The sequence below is a fragment of the Plodia interpunctella genome, chromosome 6 (assembly GCF_027563975.2).
Source record: "Plodia interpunctella isolate USDA-ARS_2022_Savannah chromosome 6, ilPloInte3.2, whole genome shotgun sequence".
NCBI classification, from domain to species: domain Eukaryota; kingdom Metazoa; phylum Arthropoda; class Insecta; order Lepidoptera; family Pyralidae; genus Plodia; species Plodia interpunctella.
The window spans coordinates 6,277,604-6,293,120 of record NC_071299.1 but is presented as its reverse complement, the minus strand read 5'-3'; the positions used below and the strand labels follow the sequence as shown (position 1 = coordinate 6,293,120).

General features: G+C 36.7%; 3 protein-coding genes across 5 annotated transcripts; 1 reads left to right on the top strand and 2 right to left on the bottom strand.

The window, feature by feature from the left end:
* Nucleotides 1-327: 327 nt before the first annotated feature.
* On the top strand, nt 328-5,203 carry LOC128670824 (tubulin alpha-8 chain-like). Of its 3 annotated transcripts, none has more exons than XM_053746819.2 (9): nt 328-489; nt 1,003-1,228; nt 1,505-1,677; nt 1,946-2,074; nt 2,526-2,696; nt 2,818-2,958; nt 3,323-3,553; nt 4,002-4,165; nt 4,458-5,203. In XM_053746819.2, the coding sequence occupies exons 1-9, from the start codon at nt 487-489 to the stop codon at nt 4,591-4,593; spliced, it is 1,374 nt and encodes a 457-aa protein (XP_053602794.1). In that variant the 5' UTR covers nt 328-486; the 3' UTR covers nt 4,594-5,203. The 3 variants fall into 3 exon arrangements, with proteins under 3 accessions (XP_053602794.1, XP_053602792.1, XP_053602793.1); XM_053746817.2 differs by having other exon boundaries at nt 1,000-1,228; XM_053746818.1 differs by lacking the exon at nt 328-489 and having other exon boundaries at nt 982-1,228; nt 3,338-3,553.
* A 4,555-nt stretch (nt 5,204-9,758) lies between these two features.
* Nucleotides 9,759-10,944, bottom strand: LOC128670486 (dehydrogenase/reductase SDR family member 13-like). The gene has a single exon (XM_053746183.1). It carries the CDS (start codon nt 10,942-10,944, stop codon nt 9,976-9,978), a length of 969 nt encoding a protein of 322 aa, XP_053602158.1. The 3' UTR covers nt 9,759-9,975.
* Nucleotides 10,945-12,274: 1,330 nt separating this feature from the next.
* On the bottom strand, nt 12,275-15,450 carry LOC128670485 (retinol dehydrogenase 13-like). The gene is made up of 2 exons (XM_064436003.1): nt 15,085-15,450; nt 12,275-14,739 (listed from the first exon to the last, which is right to left on the bottom strand). Exon 2 carries the CDS (start codon nt 14,614-14,616, stop codon nt 13,633-13,635), a length of 984 nt encoding a protein of 327 aa, XP_064292073.1. The 5' UTR covers nt 14,617-14,739; nt 15,085-15,450; the 3' UTR covers nt 12,275-13,632.
* Between the last annotated feature and the right edge of the window lie 67 nt (nt 15,451-15,517).

Here is a 15,517-nt window from a genome sequence, read left to right as displayed (position 1 = left end):
TACCAGATCTCGACGAATGTAATGTAATAGCAATGTGAGCGAAGCCGAACTTTGTCTACCTAATACTGTCTACCTAACTATTATAAAAATGATTTTGTATACCTAAAGAGCATCTAAATTATTTGTTGATACCTATATAAATATACTTTTAGATGGCACGGGTAGAGTTCACGTTATTAGAAAAAAAGGTTAGTAAATTATATCTTTCTTTCATTATTTATTTCAATACATAGTAAGATCTCTTTGGGCGTATCTATTTGAAAACTAGAGTACCACTGGCAATTTAAATCTTTTTTCAATGAGACTTCACAATTCAAACATGGAATAAAATTTAACAATCGATCCAACCAGCCCATCACGAGGGCACTGATTCGCATTTTTTTTCTAAATTTCAGTTCCAGCAAAATTTTTGTAGCGATATATTGAAATAAATCAGTTTTTATATTTATTTTTACACCCCATTTATCAAAATTATCAGTGTTCATAATGGTAAGTGTATTTTACATATTTTCAGCGCATCCGAGTCTTTGTAGAGATAGGGAGACTTCTTGTAGGTAGTGGCTTCAGATGCAAAGTTCATGTAACACAATTTTTGCATCCCTCTTGTTTTTCTTAGGTATTTTGTTTTTATATTTTATATTTAAAATTTTCTATTAGGAAAATTACTTCAAGCCCCTAGAGAAGCAATTCTGACATTGTCATGACCTGGTCGGGTCTGCAAACCTGATTTTTTGATTTTTCGATAGATCCATTCTTGCGTCAAGGTCTTGTCAATTTTTTTACCTTTGATCTGAACTTAACCTAGACTAAGTACACATAAAATACTTGATTAGCTTGCGTTGGGGCTGCAGTCATAAGATGTAGAGTAGTCGCATGTCGCAAATCATTTTTGTTACAACAAAAACAAATTTTGGTATTTGACTTCTTCGAGCGGTTAACAATTTGAAAATTGACTTTATAGAAGTAAAGAACAATAACGTGATGCTTTTTATATGCGAGCAGAGGGAGTGCATCTCAGTGCACGTCGGCCAAGCCGGCGTTCAGATGGGGGTGGCGTGCTGGCAGCTGTACTGCCTGGAGCACGGCATCCGGCCCGACGGCACTCTGCCGGCCTGCGAAACTGACGCCAACGCGGGGGACTCCTGCTTCAACACCTTCTTCTCGGAGGCCGACCGGGGCAAGATGGTACCCAGGGTGGTAATGGTGGACCTTGAGGCTACTGTCATTGGTGAGTTTGAAATATATCAAACCCGGTCAGCCTGACACCGATGCCAACGAGGTTGACTCCTGCTTCAACGCCGACACCCCAACATGGTGCCTAGGATGTGGGATATTGAGGCCATTGTCATTAGTCAGTTAACCCAAAAGGTTTCGTTCAACATTGTGTGCAAGATCTTCTCAGAATTGGTATTTTTTACGAACCGACGAACCGGTAGACTAGAACTTGTAATTTTTATATATTTAAAAAATGGATCTTGATTGAGCAGTAAACTTTAATTTTCAGACGAAGTCCGGTCCGGCGAGTACCGGCAGCTGTACCACCCGGAGCAGCTGATCACAGGCAAGGAAGACGCGGCCAACAACTACGCCCGCGGACATTACTCCACTGGGCGGGAGGTGCTAGGTCCTGTCATGGAGCGCGTGCGCAAGCTGGCTGACCAGTGCACGGGATTGCAGGTCTGTATTGAATTCACCAGCTTTAAGGCTATGGGTACGAGTGGCAATACTGCACAAGCATATAGTACTGATTGCTACCCGTAAAAGTATAAAGCAAATGAGTATGGCAGACCAGAATCTAGCAGATGTCTACAATAGGGTAACGAAGTTTACATCAAAGCACATAGCTTATATGCGACAGTAAGCTTCTATTTCACTATTTTAATGGGGTCAATATTGTGCTTGTTTGGATACAAACATAAAATATTTTTAGTATATATTTTTGCAGGGATTTTTCGTGTTCCATTCATTTGGTGGAGGAACTGGATCTGGCTTCACATCTCTTCTAATGGAAAAGTTGTCAGACGAATTTGGAAAGAAGAGTAAACTGGAATTTGCAATATATCCAGCACCACAGGCATGGTTCCTTTGATTTAATATCGTACATCTAAATGCTTAGAAAGCATTATTGTATATGTATATTGTTACATATACAATAATGCTTTCTACCTACTTAGTTTATAGTCTGATGGTTGTAGTCTCACAAGAATACTGAACCTAAAATTACAGATCTTTTTATAGTTTACTCCTCAGAGCAAAAGCTTTAAGCAACTAATATTGTTATCATTCATTAACACCACATTCTTATAAATAACAGATCATTGTTTTTTATTAAAATATTACAATTACTTCTCTGAATAATACAACGCAAAAATATGCTGCCTCGCTTGTACGAAGATAATAAAATATCAGCGGCCTTGCTAGCACAATTCACCAACAGGCCGAACTTCAAGAGTTTGGACGTAGATTTCTGGTTTAGTGTAACCGACATTACGTGGCAGATATGTAAAGCATTTATTCCTATGCAGGTGTCCACAGCGGTGGTGGAGCCGTACAACGCGGTGCTGACGACACACGCCACCATCGGCCATTCCGACTGCGCGTTCATGGTGGACAACGAGGCCATCTACGACATCTGCCGGCGGCGTCTGTCCATCGAGAGGCCGTCTTATGCCAATCTTAACAGGCTAATTTCACAAGTATGTTTTTCTTAGAATGTAAAATATCTTAAACCAAATCATATGCACGCTCTTTCTTTTACCGGCAGAGTAGCAGTAAGGGTAATAGCATTTCTGCTGAATGTTTACTTTTGATTACTAGGTGGTATCCTCAATCACGGCGTCGCTCCGCTTCGACGGCGCGCTAAATGTGGACCTAACGGAGTTCCAAACCAACTTGGTTCCGTACCCGAGGATACACTTCCCCCTCGCAGCGTACGCGCCTGTCGTCTCTGCTGACAAGGTAGATTCTTGCTTATTTGTTTGTCTAACCAAATAGTTGCTTTTAACACGTGTCTTGCTTTGTTACAACCGTGATTTCAGTCGTACGTCGTACCGACATTATTTTTCCACATGCATGCAATTAACATGTTCCTCCTTCAGATTTGTAGAACGAGATCAAACTACATAGACATATGCATAATATACAAAACTTTTGCAATGCTTCACAGAAATTAAGAAAAATTATTAAAATTAGTCCAACTAATAAACAAGTTGCAAATCCGTCCATTACGTATTTCTATCATGCAAATAGTTGTGGTCTAACTTTTTGTAGATTACAAATTGCCATTGCTCTGACTGAAACAAATCAAAGCAATGAATGATAGGTGAAACAATTGCAGGCATACCACGAGGGCATGTCGGTGTCTGAGATAACGTCTGAGCTGTTCGAGCCGCAGAATCAGATGGTGAAGTGCGACCCTCGCGACGGCAAGTACATGGCGTGCTGTCTGCTGTACCGCGGGGATGTGGTGCCCAAGGATGTCAACGCTGCTATTGCCGCAATGAAGGGCAGGGCTGGCATCCGGTTCGTGGACTGGTGTCCAACTGGATTTAAAGTTAGTGTTGCATTTGATTCGATTATGACGTACAGGAAGTACAATAGTTAAACAAATATATTTTGCGCAATACAATTTTAATACATTGGCTATTCGTATTTCAAGAGAAACAAATAACCACTTGTAAGTACTTCAAATGATAGGTAATCTAATTATATTCATGATTCTTGTTGCTGTGTGGCGTGTGGTTCTGCCTTAGAATAGTCCCCACTCCATATTATCCTGTGGATGTTCTACGAGATGAATAAGCGATATATTGCCTAGGTAGCTGATAGGCAATAATAGCATTCCGGAGAGGGTTGGCGTGAAGCTAGCGACCGGTTTTAAAATTACAGCAGAAGCTTCAAATTATGGTTATTTTTCACGCCATCAGCCTCGAACAAAACTAGGAACAGCCACAATTCATGTATGATTTTATTGAAATTCATGTATGATTTTACTGTGACAGGTGGGTATAAACTACCAGCCACCATCGGTGGTGGCGGGCGGCGACCTGGCACAGGTGAAGCGCGCCGCGTCCATGCTCAGCAACACTACAGCCATCTCGGAGGCGTGGGGCAAACTCGACCACAAGTTCGACCTCATGTACGCGAAAAGGGCATTCGTGCACTGGTAAGTTTGTCTTTCTGCAACTTATGCCACTACCATCCTATCTACTACCTTTTGTTAGCAGTCGTAAGTAAGCAGGACTCTTAGGCATTCCTAATGTTGCAATTTTTAATATTTAACTACTTATTGCGCTTGTCTGCACACACAGGACCGAATCAAATAGAAATAATGGAGGGAGGCCTTTGCCCAGCAGTTGGTACACCTGATGGCTCTAAATAAATAACTTTAATAAACAAAATGTAACGTCATAAAAAGTTCTTGCAGTGAAAAATAGTTTAATCGTAAAATATTATAGGTATGTTGGCGAAGGCATGGAAGAGGGAGAGTTTTCAGAAGCACGAGAAGATCTCGCGGCTTTGGAAAGAGATTACGAGGAGGTAGCCGTGGAGACATCAGACCTACAGCCCGGTTGTGACGACGACGAACTATGACGTCACAACACACGTTCCGCCGCGTCACGCCCGTGCACGACTTGCCTACTACATACAGTGAGGCGATATTGCTCTGTATGTTCCAATACATAGATTAGAAAAAGGGAGCAAGAATTCTAGCGAAATTGAACAATAGTGCACAGAGTGCTATTTTGCCTCAGTGCTAGCCCAAGGCGACTGGCTGCGTCGCCGCCGAAGCGGATGCTAGAAAACAGCGGCCGCATGGTTATAGTGATTTATTATTGCAGAACTAGGAAATTTTTTATAAAGGTTCGAAAATGTCCGCGGAGGTCGGATGATGCTCGAGTTGCTCACACTGTTCCTTCCTTGCCGAATTTGAAGCGGGGTCCCCCTCTCCGAAGAGTTTCTTTAGCGGGCAGTCTTGCGACGTCTTTTTTTTTTTGGAGTTTATCAAAATTTTAACAGCAAATACGCGTTAAAGAAACTATATATTTTCTTGTAGAACCGTGACGCAAGTGAACAATCTTATTTAAGTGTAATTGTGAAGTATTTTGTGCCCGTCAATCTGTGTCGTGAAACTATTTTGAAAAAGTTTTGAAAGTTTTGTACAGTCATGTCCGCGTTTTAATAAATTGTTTTATTTGCCATATTTTTTTTTTAACTTTCCTCATAAAGTTGGAATGAGATGTGTGATGTACCTATGGATGTATGTATTGCGAGATTTATTTTAATAACAATAATTGCAGCCGAACTAAGAATGGAAAACAGATTTTTAACTCAGGGCCACGCATTTTGTCCCAATATTATACTTGTATCATTAATCTATAGGGTTCGTAGCCCACTATCTACCTACTCAGTGAGGCTACCAGTTTACTGGTAGCTAGCCTATTATGGATAGAGCCCTACGTCCATTAAAATCCATTTTGAAAACCCGTTGATGGAACTTTTTCGGTTTATTGTTGACTTCTTACTTAATTAGGTTTAAATTAGGTTTATTGGCTCATGTGCGACGTAATGTGATTTAACACCTGATGGAGAACAATGATGGTACAGCTAAACTATAGGGGATATAGAAATGACGACTTAACATAAATTGTTCAGTCTGATGAGCATTTTCTGTTGAGATATAAAAATCGAAGATCTAGATCACTTGATGTATACCTATATTGGTACAGCTAAACTATAGGAAAAATAGAAATGACGCTCTAATAAAAGTTGTTTAGTCTCATGAGCATTTTCTGTTGAGTATAAAACTCGAAGGTCTGGAACACCTGAAGAAGAGTCATAATAGTTCAGCTAAACTATAGAAAGTAAATTTCAACGTTTTCAGTCTGATTAACATCTTCTGTATGTATTACGTAATGTTACATTTGTCTGTATAATTAAATTTCTCCAATAGTTTTGACTCCTTAACAAAAATTGTTCGGCCACGCCTCCTTAACAAAAATTGTTCGGCCACGCGAACGAAGTCTGTATGTCTGTTTGTACACGCTAATCTCCGGAACTACTAGACGGATCCGAATTAAACTTTTTTGTTATAGCTATATAGCTTTTAAGATTGAGCAACATATAACGAATACATTAACGATTCTCTTCAAGAACTCTTCAAATCAATTAACATCCTCACTGTTGTGTCTCAGTACATCTTTGATGTGTTTATTTTTGTCAAATCAAATTTACATCTATATAAAAAATTAAAAGAAGTAAATAGTGTAAACACTAGAAATAAGCATAAACTTTGTATGAACAGTTTCGGCGGTCTTTCGTGGGTGGGTATGTAAAATTATTCAATAATCTCCCTGCAGGGGCTATTAATCTGCCAATGAAAAAAATTAAAACGTATGTTAAGAAAAATTTAATGTATAAAGCGTATTACACAATTAACGCCTATTTGACTGATAAAAACGCATGGATCTTCCCGACAACTTTGCCACTCCACACATGATCTCCAAATTTTTATTTTATACTTTATGTACTTTTATATATTATTAGAAAAAAACATTGCAAGAAACAATAATGATAAGCCCTTCTGGCATGATAGTGACCAACACTGTTCAAATGAGTTTCTTTCCAGTATGCCAGTAGTTTGTAGCTTGTGAAAAATAACTATTTAATATAAAAAATGACGTGAAAAAGTGCCTGTGAAGGTCTAATTTCTGAATAAATGATTTGATATTAAATTCACAATAATAATATTTAGTAGATACATATCTAGCGGCCTGTCCCGACTTTGCAACTTAACAAATTATATGCCCTCAGGAATCACTATCTACTGGGGAAAACCGCATAAAAATCCGTGAAGAAATTCGAGTTTATCGCGAACAGACAGACGCGACAGAGGACTTTGTTTTATACGTAAAGGTAATAAGTATTAACAATTATAAATTAGGTAACAATGTAGTTTTAAAAATTAAAATCGTACCGATCTTTTAGAATTTCGATGTAAGTCAGTACTTACCTAATAGATTGTAGTACACGATGAAAATAATGTAACCCAAATCCTGGAATTTGTTCATCAACACATCAATGTAGAAGTAGCTTCTCAAAACACCCTGACTCTGAAGGTATGTGATGAAAATTGTTGAAAGAAAATGAAGCATTTAAAAAACGTTGTATATTTTTGAATATAGAGAGCCTATGCCAGTCACCTCAGATTTTTTTTTATTTGCCTACTATTACACTACATATTTATTCAATATATTAAGGCCAAATTGATTCGATTGCTTGTTTTCAACAACATAAAAAATCCGGCCAAGTGCGTGTCGGACAACAGAAGGTTATAAGTTCCGAAACGTTTCTTTCTTAGGTCCTAATTAGAATATGACTTATTATCTCTATTTTACACAACTAGGTATACTTATATCCCTGTGTGCTTATATCTATTAAAATTTAGGTAATTTTGGTATAAAAATTACTCAATCCTCTCACTGACACCGTGCAGAGACCAGCCAATATGTTTACATTATTGCGTGCATAATATTACTTTCTAAAATCGGACGTTACATAAAAGAGCTGTGGTTCAGACTTTTTTGAATGAGCTCGGCAATAATTTCGTATAGATAGGCACATTCCACGTCTTTATCCAAGAAGGCCGCGATCAGCTGGATTGTATAAACTAAGTAAGTATAGTTTTATTGCTAGGGAACTCATAAATAGTGACAGGTTGCTGGACGAAGTTTCCCGTTTATGATAGGCTACATAGGGATCCCTAGATAGGCTTTTACAATTTTATAAAAGCAGGCGATACGGTGTAGAGCAACGGATAAGTACGTCGAACTTTTTCCTGACATTACTTCAAGAACGTGCAACCACGTTAGTTGGCTGTATTAAATTCCTATAGTGACGTCATTGCGCTATATTATATCAAAAACTTAAAAATCTTGCGCCACAAAGTATTGAGATTTAACACAACCAAGTCAGCTCTACGCACACATTTGAAGTACTTCCACACGACCACACAACGTCACTATACGGCGCCCCGCGCGTGTAAGTTCCTAGAAACAGTCTGGCTGCGTCACCGTGCGTGAAAGGCTGAAAAATACGAACTCTGATATTCCTCATTTTGAGTCTGATGCTAGTTCTACAGGAGTACAGTTGGATCTTGGTCCAAATACAACCGTTTTTGAAGTTTTAAAAAAAGTATTTCTATCTCATATACTATAACGAACGCATATGGGCAATCGCTATGCTCTTCAAAAAGGCCTTGTACAAGAAAATCATCGGTATTCGTATAAAGAGACTAACACAGAAGAAATGTACTTTCTATAAATAATATATATAATATAAATGTACAAATTTGGCTGTCTAGAACTCTTTTTATCTGTATAAAAAATATAGCCTAAATAAAATGTAATAAAGGTACCACAAAAAATACTCCTGAATTGCTTGTGTTTAAACACAAAAGTATGATAATAGGACAAAAGAGAGAGAAGGGTTGGTTTTGCCATAGTAGAGCAGTCAGAAAATTTTTATTTATTCAAATTATTTATTCAGAAGTTAGGCCTTCACAGGCACTTTTTCACGGCATATTCTAAATTAAATGATGTTTACCAAAGCTACAAACTACTAGCATTTCGGAACGACCACTGCTGAGAAGAAATGCTGAAAGAAACTCATTCAAACAGTGTTGGTCCCTATTATGCCAGAAGGGCTTACCATTTTTTAAATATAAATTTATTATCCAGTACGTAAAGGCTCCAAAAAGACTTCAAATTATATGAAATGTAAAATGTGTAGCAAGAACAGAAAAAGGCGGGAGACTGGCATTCGATGTAAAAGCTGTCTAGAAAAACCTCCACTTTGTGCCATCTGCTTTGAGGGAGGAGTGGCATTAAAGAACAGAAGAAAAAAAGAAGAAGATCTCAATACTGTTTAAATAATATTTTTCTAAAACAAATGTTGATTATTTAAAGTGGTGGTGGTGTTGATTATTTAAAACGAACAAAAAAGAAAGATTAGAATAAGTTAAGAATATTTTTTTGCGGAAGAAGGGTGCAATGTGAGATTATGATTAAACTAATGAAAACTTAATAATAAGACTTTATGATGAATCAGTGCATATACAAGTACATATAACAATACATAATAGTATATATAACAATACAGTGTATTAACGTTGACGTGGTTAAGCGCAGTTATAAAAAAAAACAATATATACTCACACTTTACCGCAAAACGTGCTAAAACGTTGACGTTGTATCACGTTGATGTATTTTAAATTGCTTATGGACTATATTTTGTAGAGGAACGTTCATACACGTTGACGTGATAAGACGTTGTTAACAATTTATATTGTATCTCATGTGTGTCTATTAGTTATGACGTCTATGGACGTTGACGTGACTAGACGTTCTTGCAAAATCGCAGCATGCATAATAGAATAATCGTAGCGAAGCGTGATTATACGGTGACGTATATTTACGTTAGTGTCATTTTATGTCATATCGCAGGTTTAATATCCAACAAAACGTATATATACGTAAAAAATTATCTATGGAGAAAATGTGCGCCACGGCATACAGTCGAGAGAATAGTCGATGCTCGCGCGAAAGTGTAAGTTCTAAGAACTACGTATGTTTTCATTGTCAAAACGTGTGTTGTGTTTGTCTTTTGATTGATACAGTATCTAATATAATAAAACCTATACTATGTTGCATGCGAGAGTCAAATCAATTATCTATGAGTAAAATAAAGTAGAAAGAAAATAAGAAAACAGACTTTATATTTAAGTTACTTATCTATCTAAATTATTATATCTAAACAAAATAAATATGACTAAACAATTCAAATAAAATTGCATAATTTTGCTACCTTACAAATGAAGAATTCACTGCAGGTATCCGAATCGCGTTTTTGACCCACAACAATCGATTTCGTTTTTTTATCAGATAATACCAATTAAACGATACATAATAATATTTTTCAAATATATTCTTCGTTATTTAATTTGACAAGTCTGACTGACTCTTCCCAAAGATTTCTAGCAAGCTTGTCGTCATAACAAGTAGCCGAAGGTCTTGCTATTTTACAGTTTTTATATAATTGACCAGTGTGTTTCCCAGCGCTTTGGCTCATCGCAGCATAGATCGCAGTCTGGGCGCCCTCCCAGGGTTGCTTGAACAATACAAAGAATAAGAATGATACAAAAGATCCGAATCCCTTCCCAACAACTGTTAGAAATATACTTGTCCCGACTGCGCCCGGATCCACCACGTTCACCACCACGTTACTGTTCTTGATTCTCTCGGCTAATTCACGTGTAAACAATACCACACACAGTTTACTATTCGCATAAGCAAAAACACTCATCTTTGAATTATTCCAACTCTTAAAGTTCACTCTCCCTACTCTGTGTAACACTGATGCTGTATTTACAATCCTACTCGGTTCGTCAGAGTCGCCAGTTTTCTTCAGAAGCGGTAGGAGTAAAATTGTCAGTAAAAATGGACCGAAATAATTAACTTGCATAACTAAATTCATTCCATCTTCAGTGATGCGGTTCCCAGCGGTGCTCAGTCCTGCGTTGTTCACCAAAATATCCAGTCTGTCTTCATTTTGCAAAATATCCGCAGCAAACGTTCTGATAGAAGCCAAAGATGATAAGTCCAAAAGTTTGAAAATAACGTTTTCGTTCCCAGAACTTTTGATGATCTTCTTTTTTCCATTGTATCCTTCGTCCTCATAAGGACAGGCCACGATGACCTTGGCCCCCCTGTGGGCGAAGTCTGTTGCGATTTCCAGTCCCATACCACTGGTTCCACCTGTCACGATGACCGTTTTCCCGTCGAGACGCTTTTTTGATTTGCATACTAAGTTCGTGTTTTTCTGGTACAGGCCGACGATCAGTCCTCCAATAAATATTATTTCGGCTATTAACAATATCACCGACATTTCCGTACTATTTTTAAACGAGCGGATATACCGTGGCTTCAAATTTAAATAAACAATTTTTTGTTAGTACCTATGTTACTCGATCACTAATTAGTAATCAATATAATATAATTTTGTATCGCAGAACTATTTCGATTTATTTATGTTAGGTCATGGATGACCTCAACACCACGTGGCTTTGCTCGGGTGCACACACGGTAAATAGTCTTGATACGGCCAGTCTTCGGCCGGCAGACTTTCGATGTTGTGCAACAATCTACGCGTAGATTGCGTGGCTACACTGGCGTGCTAATTTAATGAATACCTTAACCATTATATTTTCCAGTCTTCGAACAGGTAGTTATATATGTCAGAACTTTGACAAAATAATGATTTTATTTATAGTTACTTCAGCCCGTGTCTTGAAACTCAATTATTATTATGTGTTATTTGACCTTTATTCGATAAACCAGAATTGTTTTAAACTTTATTTTACTTTGACACAAATAGCAATAAAACTTAGTACCTACCTACATAAATTATTTTTTTCACAATAATGTGAATGTAATGTAACGAAGCGCCTTAATATTTGCCTTGCAGTGTATAACGCTACTCAATGGTTCTTGGTGGGGAGGGTAATCATTGCAATTTTCGTAATATTTACAGCGATAGAGGTTTGCAGCCTAAATACGTAGATAATAATTATTACCAGTACCTAAGAGCTAATTAAATAAGTTAGATAGGTACCCTTATTCTTGACGTAAAAATGTCCCTCCTCACGGCAATGAAGTGACTGTGTCCGACTTTCATTTAAGGGAAGAAAACTCTTTCGCCAACCTTTGATCGAAAGGTCGAAATCCACTCGTATCACATGATTTTTATACCGATCTGACTCATGTTACTATAGACTTCCTCTTGTTTTCAGTAAAGGAAAACATCGTAAGAAAAACTTGCCACTGTGGTAGATTATAAAATTCTCTACGTCTACGTCGTGCCAATGCAATGGGTCATACTGTGTAAAAGTGATTTCAGATGCCTATATGTGACTTGAATAAAGTCTAACGTCAGTGTTGAGCATAACACACTTTTAAGAAAGAAGCGTATAACTACTTAGACTAGTAAGACGACTGTAGAACGGACTACTGGGCTGGGTAAGATCGGTTGGTACAATCTTTCAAACACCCCAGCAACATTTTGTTTTTATGTACCTATTATATTATACCAATGGTGTACAGTCAACAGCACATCAAGCTATCCAAATTCATAGCAAACTTGTCACTATTACCGCGCCATAGAGGTTCATGCAGGGTATCTTGATGAGCTGTTGACTGTACCTATTGAAACAACTAAATATCACATAAATTTAATAATCTACTCTAGATAAATTAAATGTCTGTGCTAGATACATCACGACACAAACCAGCAGTATCGTGTACTTAATAACGAATAAATAAAAGTATAATAAATGTTACATACTTAAATATATAATTAACTAAGTATAAGTACGTGTAAAAGTCATAAAATTCTTACAGGCCAGGTCATTCTCAAATTAACAGTACACAACAAATGCTTGAAATTAATCTAACCTAAATCTGTACATCATTAATAGCCAATTATATATCTCAGTTGCCAATAGTACATAAACATAGGTAGGTATATATACCATATTAGAATCTCAAAAACGTAGGTTTTTTTAGGTTAGCTTTTGACATACAAGAAGCTTCAAACTATGCTAACCGGGACCGCGCGCCCTTCTAAATCTATGATGCTAACAAGAGTTAGTTGAATATCTAGAATATTTTGAACTTATAAAATATATTAGGCTAAGTTTAAAGTCAGGTATGAAGTATTCCGTAATAAGATGTGAGTTTTACCTATTCGACGATAAGGTAATGGAAATATATTTTTTTAATAATCGGTGTTTCAAATATTTAGAATTTAGAATTTTGGGCTTGTATATTTTAATAAAGGCGTTATGATTTTTGAGATTCTAATATGAAACAAAACCTAAAGGTAGAAATAAATAAGTACCATTTATTTTGAAACAAATTAATAACAGTTCTACGAGATTCCAGTGGAACTTTGAAGACTTGTTAGACAATACAATTATAGGCTCGGAACAATGATAACGGCTGAGAGATTAAGCACCTAATTACTTTTCTATAACTAGTACCTATTTTTTACAATCTTATATTGCGTGCAAATAATGGAAAATAGTTAATTAGGCCACTACCTTATTATTACCATAGTACTATAAAACTATAAAATAAAAAAAACATGTTTAAAGTAGTTAAAATAAAATAAAAATCACAACAGAACAGTATAGACCTTAAGAAGAAAAAAGTATTCGTTTATTCACGTTTTTGTCTTAAAAAGTATCACCAATCACCATTCTTTTAAAATCGTCAGAAATGTAAATCGGCTACTTGATATGCAAGATTGGAACAGTATGCACGCACCTGTTCTACGACATTGTTTTTTACAAAGATGAACTTCTGAAACTTTGATATCGTCATTCTCACCATTGCATTTAGTCAAGTTTTGATACTTGTTACTTCTTAGGTGTTAGCACCAGAATCTCCGTTCGATGGCTGATTCTCTTTTCTCTCTGTAATCGTTCTTCTTTTTTCTCTCTTTTATATTCTGAAAGTTCCTATTTTGTGTTGATTTTAACATAACATGATGACTTTATTTGACATAAATAATTAACTAGGTACTTAATGTACTCTCATTTAGTTTGACAAGTTTGGCTGATTCTTCCCAAAGATTTTTAGCTAACTTTTCATTGTAGCATTTTCTAGAAGGCCTTGTCATTTTACAGTTCTTAAATAATTCACCATTAGCTTTACCAGCACTCCTACTCAATGCGGCGTATATAGCTGTTTGGGCGCCCTCCCATGGCTGTTTGAATAGTGTGAAGAGTATAAAGGATAAAACAACTCCGAAACTCGAAAATATATTAGCATATGAAGCTTTAAAGATATCCGTGCCTACCGCACCGGGATCCACCGCATTCACAACTACATTGCTATTTTCTAGTCTCTTAGCTAGTTCCCGAGTAAATAATATAACACACAACTTACTATTAGCGTATGCGGGGAAATTTTTCTGTGGTTCATTCCAGTGATTGAAGTTCAGACACCCTATTCTGTGTAAAACGGATGCAGTGTTTACAATCCTACTTGGTTCGTCAGAAGTACCAGTTTTCTTTAGAAGTGGCAAGAGTAAAATAGTCAGTAAAAATGAACCAAAATAATTGACTTGCATGATGAAGTTCATTCCATCCTTGGTGATCCGGTCACCGTCACTGCCAACGCCTGCGTTGTTCACCAGGATATCCAATCGATCTACGGTTTTTAAAACATCTGCTGCAAACTCTCTGACAGAAGCCAAATTTGATAAGTCAAGAAGTTTGAATATAACATTTTCATTTTCAGAATTTTCAATGATTTTCTTTTTCCCACTGTAGCCCTCGTCTTCAAAAGGACATGCCACGATGACTTTGGCCCCTCTTTGGGCGAAGTCAGTTGCGATTTCCAGTCCCATGCCACTGGTTCCTCCTGTAACCAGTACTGTTTTCCCATCAAGTCGCTTTTTCGATTTACATATTGAGTTGGTGTTCTTTTGGTACAACCCCACTATTAGCGCTCCAACAAAAACTATTTGAGGAATCAGCAATATCACCGACCACATTTTGATTTGATACACTAACTGAACACCTCTCTTTGAAGAAATGGATGAGGAGATGCTTTGACAACAATTATATTCAAACGTTTTTTTTAGTTTTTCATTGTTAGTAGATTATGAGGTTCCGTGCTGCAAATTATAATGAAAACGGCACATGTAGGGACATTTTGTTTAGACTTGAAACGTTATATTAATTACCACGAAAGTTATGTAGGTAAGTTACGTTATGTACATAAGTAGTAAGTTATTATATAAGGACATTATTTAAAATTGAATATGATTTTTGTTTTAATGTATAGAAGGAAACGACAATGAATGGCAAGAGAACACAAGGGAGAGGAATGCCTAGAAACTAGGGGAGGCTTAGACCCAGCAGTGGGACTCAAACAGCTAATAAAAAAAAATAGAAGGTAAACTTAAGTCTACTTGTATCTTCTGCAATGTAACACACTTAAAAAATGTCATCGTCTTCACCATTGGATCCATATTTATACATTTCTTCACACACTTACGGAACCAAGTTCGAAACTATTTTCGAAAAAGATAATGTCTTCATACATTTCGAAACTACATGAAAACATGCGGAATCCCCCAAGCGGTTTCAATTACATAGTTTTTATTTGTTCACTACTTAGGTACTTGTAATATGTTAACGAAAGATTTACTACAAAAAATACAATTCTCATGTAAATTAATGTAGTTAAGTATTTTTTGTCATTAACTTTTAGAAAAACTATTACAAAAGATACATAAATATACATGATCTAAATCATAGCTCATCAGTAAATCATTGTAACTTAGGTACATTATACAGTTTTAGGGTACCGCAATACCTGTGGCGTTATACCATTAGGTTCACTGTCTTTACTAGTGCCACTATGTCGGAAGTTACATGGATTCTATCGAG

Coding starts and splice junctions, on each gene's coding strand:
- LOC128670824 (XM_053746817.2), top strand. Junction 2,075..2,525: donor CAATATATCCAGCACCACAG/GCATGGTTCCTT, acceptor ATTCCTATGCAG/GTGTCCACAGCGGTGGTGGA. Junction 4,166..4,457: donor AAAAGGGCATTCGTGCACTG/GTAAGTTTGTCT, acceptor AAAATATTATAG/GTATGTTGGCGAAGGCATGG.
- LOC128670486 (XM_053746183.1), bottom strand. CDS start 10,944: ATGTCGGTGATATTGTTAATAGCCGAAATAATATTTATTGGAGGACTG.
- LOC128670485 (XM_064436003.1), bottom strand. CDS start 14,616: ATGTGGTCGGTGATATTGCTGATTCCTCAAATAGTTTTTGTTGGAGCG.